At 43.7% G+C, this 9,547-nt stretch overlaps 1 protein-coding gene across 1 annotated transcript in view; it reads right to left on the bottom strand.

Moving 5' to 3' along the window:
* Nucleotides 1–380: 380 nt before the first annotated feature.
* Nucleotides 381–9,547, bottom strand: part of LOC142587793 (uncharacterized) — a 30,309-nt gene continuing 21,142 nt past the window's right edge. The window contains exons 3-4 of the mRNA XM_075699061.1: nucleotides 5,569–6,379; nucleotides 381–1,957 (exon numbers count right to left, since the gene is read on the bottom strand). Of these exons, the coding sequence (XP_075555176.1) occupies nucleotides 1,803–1,957; nucleotides 5,569–6,379 (966 nt within the window). The 3' untranslated portion in view covers nucleotides 381–1,802. The remainder of the gene's footprint in view (nucleotides 1,958–5,568; nucleotides 6,380–9,547) is intronic.

The raw sequence follows: 9,547 nt of genomic DNA, 5'->3' as shown, positions 1-9,547 counted from the left end.
ATGGGCAGCACATCGCTTTCCCTAAACTTCATCCTTTTGGCTTCCAATAGCTTCATGGTTTTCAGATTGATCACAATTTTTGCAAAAACATTCCGCTATAAATGCAGCAATTTGCAAAGGTTGCACATGAGAGCAGCAACTAACTGGCTTCTTTTGTTTAGAAAGCTACGAGTGCTTCGAAATTTTGAATGATAAATCACAATAAATAACATTAGCACTAACAATTGAAGCCTAGAACCTACTTCCTAATTGAATCCGCCATACTTCCCATGGCGGCTAAACAATCACAAGGCGAGAGTTCCCTCAAGCACGCAGATAGCATCTGTAGCTGGCCAAAACACGAGAAATGTGAGGGGCACCAGTGAAGAGATCGAAGGCAGTTTCTCGAGGAAGAAAACATTTATTGAACAAACATATCCACATTCAGACATCATCCACACACTCAGTGACTATGGTAAAATCCACATGCTCGTCAGTTGCTCTCTCTCTCTCTCTGAAGGACATGAAGGGTATGGAGCAACAAGCTAGCCTGAAAGAACACCTGAAGTATTCAGTGGCATAACTGAGCGCTGCTTCAATCAGATGTGCATTTGTGAAATGTGCTTTATGCCAAACAACCACATTGATTGTTTCAAAAGGAAAATAAAAAGCTGTATATTCCTCCTTTTACTTCGACAGGCAATTCCTTTCAGCTACGTATGTTACGACCATCAGACAATAAAAATGAAGCAGTTATTTTACCGCTTGTAAAATGACAGTTAAAGTGCATTTGATGGTTTACATGTATGCAAACTAAGCAAGGAGGATGAGCGCAATGTGGCAAAGCTGAAATGATATCCCGGAAGCTGAAAGGTGTGCAGGTTTTGAGAAAAAGGCTCAATTTACACAAACTTTGGTCAAAAAGCCTAAACTTTACATCTGCAGCTCTTAGCAGTATCTGCCACCAATACAGCGCTTTATTCTGATACAAGTATCAGGGCCGAACTGAGCAGGTATTCAACATGTCTACAGAAGCCACACCACGTAAACTCTTCATAGTCTTTTGCATACAGCAGGATTCGTGGCCCATTTCGAAACACAGGCAATGGTTTTGCAGCGAATGATTGTGATCTGCTACACTTGGGAGCACTTATCTGCAACTGGCAAAAATGACTATACAATGATTACAGACTGTCATTGTTTGAAATCACAACAGAAAAAAGTATATGCTAGGGGTGACAAAGGTGAGTTTCACTATACTTAGGCAACGTGTCTTTCAGTGTTGTCGCACTACGTTGAGAACTGCTCATACTCCTGTCCGCAAAATGCCGCAACGCACTTCATCAATTTTGTGGGTTATGAAGGCCTGCATCAATCCCAAATTATACCGAGCCTTCAATCGTTGATTGCAATCAACATAATACACAACTTCCATCCCCTCCTCCCATTTATTGGGAGACTTCCCACAGCCATGAAGCTGAGAAATAGGAACAGAGGTATCCCGCTGTTGCACTGCGGCAACCTCGGAACGTCAACAACACGATCCGACAAGGGAACTCCTCCAAGGATAGCCTAATAGGAATGCAGAAGAATGTGGGATATTTTTTGTTTCAGAAATGAAGTGGAAAGTTCACAGTAAGGCTACTATAGCATCCATGCAATTAACTGCACTATCAGCATTTTCTTTTGAGCTGACCAACAATGCACAGACAAACAAATAAACTGTGAACGCGAAGCATGCAAACAGTAAGTGTTGCCAGGAGAATGATAGAGTAAAACGCACATCCTGGCAGGTTGCAAGCATGGAAACAGTGGTGACCATCTCAGAGCTTGTCTACATCCTCCTCGTCCTCCTCCTCGAATCTTCGTTTCCTGCGCACAATCTTGGGCAGCCGTGGAGAGCGCTCGAGCCACGGGTCTGTCTGCGTGGCCCTATGTTTCAGCATCTTCAGGTCCCCGAGTTGTGCAACTTGAGTCCCTGCAGGTGCCATATGTGCAAAGAGGTCAAATGCCACATCAACCAACCAAAATCGGCAGAAAACTTAAAAGGAAGCTTTAGCTTGGGAGCTGCTACGTAAATACATGGGAATGGAGAAACTGTTTTTCTCAGCAACCGCTGAACTAATTTTAGTGTGGTTCATTGCATTTAAAAGGAAAAGCTAAAAGCTAGTAATTGCAGGTAGTGGATTCTCAATTCACGTATTCATGAGTAAAATTTTGGAAAACTTCACTTTAAAGAGCTAATGTGTCAAGTTTACACATTTGTAACTCTGCAACCAGACACATTGTCACAATTCTGTAAACTGCCCCTAATGATACATATAAAGAAGAGAAAATTGATGCATTATACACTACTCTGAGATATACCACTGATTGTAAGTAGTGCTTTTGCAAAACTTTTGTAAACATTCTAACAATCACACGTAAGCTGTTAATCATATATCGAATTTGTCTGCTTTAACAGTTGCAGTTTACATAAATGAGATCACTCTTTTTGATGTAGAGTTATGGATGTGTAAACTCCATGCTTGTACTTTTTGGGGGGAAATTACAAATTTTGCCCATTTTTCTAAAAGATTAGAGGCCCTAAATATAAATTCGGCTTCCTATAGTTGCAAGGATCTTTCTCTTTCAAGTGAAACAAATTTCATTTAGATTGGTCAAGCGGTTGTCTCATAGAACACTTTTGTCGTGTATTACATGTATTCAAATAGGGAAATTGGTAGTGGCCCCAAGCTAAAGTTTCCTCTGAACTGTTGAAAGACTAGGCAAGACTAAACAAGAAGATGGATAAAGTTAACTTGTTTAAGTTTAATGTCCTGAAATGACAAAGTGTGTCATGACAGATGCCATAGCAAGGTACATTAGTGCATTACCCTAAGCGTGGCTCGTAATTTTATAAGCAGCATAAATTTCAGCAGACACTTGCTTACTTATTAAACCTGCACGGTGTCGTGCAGGTTTAAAGACACGCAAAGACACACATGAAGATGGCGCACTCGATGGCCACGGGTGGTCACGGTCACAACGTTGCTGTGATAAAGAGTGGCAGCAGCAGGAAGCCAGCATGCTTTTCCCAAATGGATATTTCATGCTTCCAATACCCTTTGTCATTTCACAGTACCATGCCTTCGAAACTTGGGGGTTCACATGACCTCCCATATTGGGTGTGCAAGACAAAAGCGTGCATCAAGGCACTAGCCAACTCAGTTCTAACTTCCCTGTCATCCTCGCAAGCTCGCCACTGCGCTTGCAACAGATCGCTTGACCTCCAATACTTGACACCCGAGCCACGGCTGTGCCGTCGCAACTAGGATAGCACAGTGATGGCGATGGCATGAGTGCACCTATGATGTCTATATAGTTGCTGCCACAAGGGGAGTGCCACAGGTAATCACTTCTAGCATGCAATTCATAAAACATTCCGACCTGTTTTGTCTAAAAGAACTGAAGATGTTACTTAGATTCTGTACTGTACAGGCAGCTTTATTCTAAGCTACAGTCAACCCCCAAGAGCTAAAGCTTGGCTAATTCAGGATTCTGGTTATAATACAAACTTCAATATTTTGGATGGGGCACAATGTCTAAGGTGCATTTTGAAGCTGCTTATAAGTCAGACAACACTTTAGTTAGAAAACTTTTCTGGCCGCCCAGGGTTGAGAAACGTGGCCAAACAAGCGCATTGGCTTGGTACAACAAAAACCAACACCTGACAAATAAGTAAAAGTATCAAACATCGCTTTGGTTCTCAGTGCAGATAAGAAAATCCAATAACATCTACAAAGCACAAACAATGCTAGGTAAATGCAAACAAAAATAATGCAGACCCAATGCACTGCAAGAATTGATGTGATGCGAAGCATTTTGAAGCTAGCTGGCTATTCAGCATCATTTGTGGTCTCTTAAAGTGTTACCAGCAAAGTGTCAAACCAAAGAAAAATGTGATGTGTAACTTTAAGAGACAGGAAGAGAGCAGTGTGGATCAGAGAGCAAACGGGGATATCCGATATTGTAGATGACATTACAAGGAAGAAAATGGAGCTGGGCCGGCCATGTAATGAGTAGAGCAGATAAATGTGGACCATTTCGCTTTCACAATGGATGCTAAGGGAACGGAAGTGCAGTCAAGCACAGCAGAAAATTAGGGCAGGTGATGAAATTAGGACATCTACAGGCACAAGTTAGAATCAGCTAGCACAAGACAGGGGTAATTTGGGATCACTAGGAGAGGCCTTCGTCTAGGGGGGGCGCTGGACATAAAAAAAGGCAGATGATGATGGAGATACTCAGTACGAAGAAAATAGTAGAAGCTCAGAGGAGTGTTCAAATAGCAAAATTTTGTAATAGAACCGAATATGAGGATGCAGCATCAATCCGAATGTTGAGATGCCGACAACGTGGGCAGTGGCCATGTGGTTGTGTGCTGGGTCCTTTTTTTATTTTTTCATGTATACTCCTTCACTGGATGGGTGTTGCAAAAGAAACACGAAATGCGATGCCATCTGTGATTAGGTGTTTCAGAAGTGTATTTCTATGTCACGCGGTCTATCATAAAACAATGATGCCATTTGTCCTCTGGTGCAAGAACTTGGACTGATCATGAAGGCAGCGTCCCGCAGCTCTCACATAGCTCTAGCTGCTACAGAGAAAGGACTGGGAAATGAGCGCTGATAACAAAAGCGGTGAAGTCTAGCACAGCGTTACAAATCACTAGCTGTTACGATGAAAGAGTTTGAGAAAGCGGCACAGAGGGCACCATCAAGCACCTCAGAGAGCTAGTTGGCTTTGGCATGGGAGTATGTGGGCGATCGTGGGCTATGGCCAGAGCATTGGGCTGCTGTGCTGGAAGACAAGGGGTTCGATGCTACCATTGGTCACACATTTAATGAAGAGACCCAAAACAAGGTCAGACCGGAACCTAACAATCTGTTTGAGCTACAGAACAGTGCAAGTGAAAAAAAATAAATTTACCAACAATCGTTGCTTAACACCACCACCTTGGCTGTAAAACAGGCGGAAGAGTGCTGGACGCACTAACTACCGATTGTTGGCACACTATGCTAACCAGCACAGACATTGGTAGCATATGTCAAATTACAATTCCAGATTTGGAGTGGAATATCTGCTCTGCAGGTGAGCAACTCTTTTTACAACACAGGCCAATATCTCCAAATCCACAATTGGAATGCAAATCGAGCTGCCAAAGCAAGAAGGCGAGACAGTGCACAGTACATGCTAGAACTGGTTCCCGAGTTATCCAGGGTTCAGTAGTTAGTTCCCGATTCGTTTTGCCAATTTGGTTGTCTCAGATGCTCCGCGGGGCAATGTAGGCTCGGCAGCAGCAAATCTTTTCTCGCCAGGAGAGGACACTTCCACTGAACTGGCATCATCAGGTGCAGTAAATTGAAACGTGGAGATACAGTGGCACTACTATTTCGGAACCGGAACTAAACTGCACCAGAGGAGAATAATCGCAACAATGTGGTAAAAATACAGAATAAAAAAACAAAAGCTAAAACACGTGGGCAGTAGAAAGAAGTGACTTGTCCAGTTTGATATTTTGAAAGAAAACAAAAAAGTGATACGTACAGACAGTACGCTTTTCTGGCTCTACGGTCTGTGTCCAGACAGTGCGCGTCGGTAGGCTTGTGCACGTCGACTTGTCGCACTTTGCTTTGGAGTCGCCGTTGATGCACTTTGGGCAGTGGACAACTTCTTCGGCGACACACTCCTGCTGTGCACTCGTGCTCGAGAACGACTGGACGTTGGAGATCACGATACCTGCATCGCCTGTCAGGACCCCATTGCTGCTGGCCGCGAACGCTGTCGAGCCCGTAGCCACCGACGAAGAAGGTTCGCTGACATATCCTGGCGGCATCAAAACGACAGACGACGGGTTGCCAACATCGTCTGCCTGGCAGCCCTGGTCGTGTGAGATGCCGTTCTCCACAATGCTGTAATCCGGGGGCTCCGTCTTAATGGTCACCGATGATGTGGACGGACGCATTGATGTCGATGGAAGCAATGTCGGTGTGATGCCATCTTCGGTCTTAATTTCATCCACTGGGATCTCGCCAAACTCCTGGATCTTGAAGGCACATGACGACGGCGTATCATCCTGCAATGCTACACCACAGCCAGAGCTGGGCGGGGGAGCTGCGATTTCGCCGCCGTCATCGTCTTCGTCATCGTCGGGGATCTCCTCTTTCACAACGTAGGAGCTAAGGAAGCCCAGGAATTGTCCACCCTCGCCATTTTGGGCAGAGTCATCGCCGTGAGTTTCCTGTGTTGAGGAGGAAGTCAAGCCTTCAGTTGACTCGTCTTCTAGCTCCCTCTTGATTGCGTGAGGTGGGATGAGACCTGTGCCTGCATGGTCAACCTCCATGCTTGATTCGTCATTCTGCATAAAGAGAGAGTGATAATTAAACACTATAACCTCACAATTAAAGCATTTTCGTACAAATGTATGTCTTGTAGCATGGTACGAACCACGCTAGTATAAGTGTGAAGCTCACCAACCTGGTGTGAACATTTAAACAGGAAGACACCTCTTCATCAAGGCAACAACAATAAAACAAAACAAAAAATAAGAACATTTTTCCTCCCTTCCTCCTCTACCTCAAACAAAAGAACCTCAGCTCTGTCGATCTACTTTTCCATGGGACCCTTCCAAGAATTTATACTACAGTCAAGCCCATTTATGATCCAACTTGCAACAAACAGTATGGTGCAAGAATTGTACAACAGCGTGCTTCAGATACACCGAACGCATGTATCGATCTACAACTTTATTGTCTTGAACATGTAAGCAATACCTTACTAGCCTGTGAGAGCACCACCTCAAAGGGACACTAAAGGCAAATATTAAGTCGACGTGGACTATTTAAATACCATTACAGAAACGTTGCAACGCTTGTTGCGTGCCAAGAAAAGACTTCGTTTGCGAGAAAATTGCACCTGGAGGATCCAAATACCTTTTTAGTTATTCAACTATCCCACCTCCCAACCGGGAGAGTGGTGACGTTGCATATACCATCATCACCTCCCTTTGCTGCCGCGGGTGAGTAAAACGGTGCCCGACCGACAGCAGTACGGTTTTTTGCCCAAAACGCAAACACGCGGCCATCAAGAAACCGAGCAAAGGCAGAGCGGTGGATTCGCCACTGCAGCTGCTTTTTGGACAAGTGGCGGGGACCGTTCCGGCGTCCCGCGACATCACATGGAAGTTGAATTCTCTGCTACTTGCAGTTTGTGCGAGTTTCACGAGCCAGCAAAACATGGTGCAGCACTGCGCAATAACGAAACTACTGAAACAAGAAAGCATGGGTGGTGCAAAGTTGAGAAAAAATTAAACCATTCGGCCACCCACGTCGTTGCCAAGTGTAATCTCAATGAGAACTTCCTTGTAAGAATTAAACAGAACTGGACAAGTGGCATTTTATTTCATCTTATAAAGAAATATTGCGATGTTTTTGTAATGAGTGGTTGTGTGCTAGTGACAGAATGTAACTGAGGAGTGTTTTCGCCATTGGGCAAGCACTTGAATGTCCCAGGGGAGTCTCTAATGTCCTGCATTTACCTCGATTTCTCGAGGTCTAATCAGTCACTTAAGCTTGACTTAATATTTGCCGTTAGTGTCCCTTTGTAAGTCGAGCTTTCTGTGCCTAGCTCACAACATTTTCACAGCAATTTGTCAGTTGGTATCTCATTGTATGTATACAGGCTGATCAATTTTAGGTTTTATGGAATCTTTAAAAATAGCCTTTTGCAGTTAACATAATTCTAGTCCTTGAGTTCGATTATTTAGAGAGGCAGAGATTTCTTGCCTGAGAAACTGAAACACATATTCCGCTAATTAAACAAAAACCACTAATTGCATTTTAAGTTCATTCCCTTACGGCACATATTGCAATTTACTAATTGCAGCCAGTGAGTTTGTATGGTGTATCCACCTGGAATGAATTTCCACAATGATGCCAGTTTAAAGATACGCACCATCAAACTTGCCCTAAAAATGCACCGTTGCTCCACTATTTTAACAAAATGTTCCGTTATACATTGAAGCCCAAGAGTAACTGGAACGCCTAAGCATTTCTTTCCAGACTTTGGGAAATAATATCTCGAAACTGGTGTCATCCTGGAAGTTCACTTCAAGTGGATAAGTCTTGCAAGCTCACCGGGTACACATTGTAAATTGCAATATGTACCGTAAAGTCATTCATTAGGAAGTTCGTGAATTTTTAATTAGCTAAATATGTGTTTCGATTTCTCACACATGTCTGCCTCTTCGAATAATCCAGCTCAAGGACAAGAATTATGCTATCTGCCATAGATGATTCTTAAATATTCTATAAAACTCAAAACTGATAATCCTGCACATATTAACAATGTATGTGCTGATACAAGCATAAGCAAAATGGCCTATAAGGGTGGATCAAATGAAGATGGAACAGTGCTCAGAACATGGTATGAACCATGTTTATTTAAACATAATACCCATGGTTACACAGGCACTTGTCCAATAGCTTCACCAAGTGCATCCCTTCATAATGATACTCAACTTCATTCAATTCAATGTCCAGAACTCCAAGTGTTCTGTTTTCATTTGATCCACCTAGATATGTGAGCACACAATGGTGACCTTCAATGTAGTGCCAGCAACTGCAGCTCCGTTAATGTCAAACAATGAATCGTGACATAAAGCATGTAATGTTGCCACACGGGTCCATCTAATGCACACAGACCTTTCTCTGCTTGATATTCAACAGCTTCTTTGAGTTTTCTAATAATTGGCCTACCCCCGTTCTTGGGCACATGCATACGTGCTAATTCCTGGCCAACCCCCCTGAATATGTGCCACTATGACACAAGGAGCACAGAAGTCCTGAATGCACTTCCACATATATATAGGGACACTTGGGATACATTACAGATGTGTAATTCTTCTCACTGCCCATACACCTCTCATCACCAACCTTCCCTGCACAAATATCAAACGTTGTGGTCTTCGCGGCATCACTGCGTCAATGTGTCACAGTGTGCGTCCACCCTTAAATGGCGGTTGACTTTTGGCATAGTGTGACAATGGTCTCGTTCACAAACATAATTATTACGCTGAGGGTCTATTCGATTTCAACCAAGTTCCTCTGCACCTTACGCCTAGGCTCTCGATTCTCCGAGGTGCAGCTGCGCACCCTGCACGCCCATCCTTGATTGTGTAGAGTGCAAGGTAAGGTCACGCTGCGGTGCAATGCACCGTTAAGCCTTGCAGCAAGTGGGTGCAGCTTGGTGAGCCACAACCCGCACGGCCTGTACCTTTTCGTTTGTTGTGCTGTGCACCTTTTCTGAATCAAACACGCCTTAAAGGGGACTCCGAAACACTTTACAATGGTGTCACTATTAAGTAACGTAGCCTCACAAGTCTCCTGCCATAAAGTTTTTTTCGAATACTTTAAGTATAAGCAAATGAGACGTAGTTATAACATCGATGAGCGCCGTTCTCTCTCTTCTCTCTTTTATACTCCACTAGAGCACTGGATGCTACACAGGGAAGATGGGAAGATGGGAA

This window comes from Dermacentor variabilis, chromosome 7 (assembly GCF_050947875.1).
Source record: "Dermacentor variabilis isolate Ectoservices chromosome 7, ASM5094787v1, whole genome shotgun sequence".
Lineage (NCBI taxonomy): Eukaryota > Metazoa > Arthropoda > Arachnida > Ixodida > Ixodidae > Dermacentor > Dermacentor variabilis.
The sequence above is the reverse complement of the archived record's forward strand: the minus strand, read 5'-3'. Positions and strand labels throughout refer to the sequence as shown.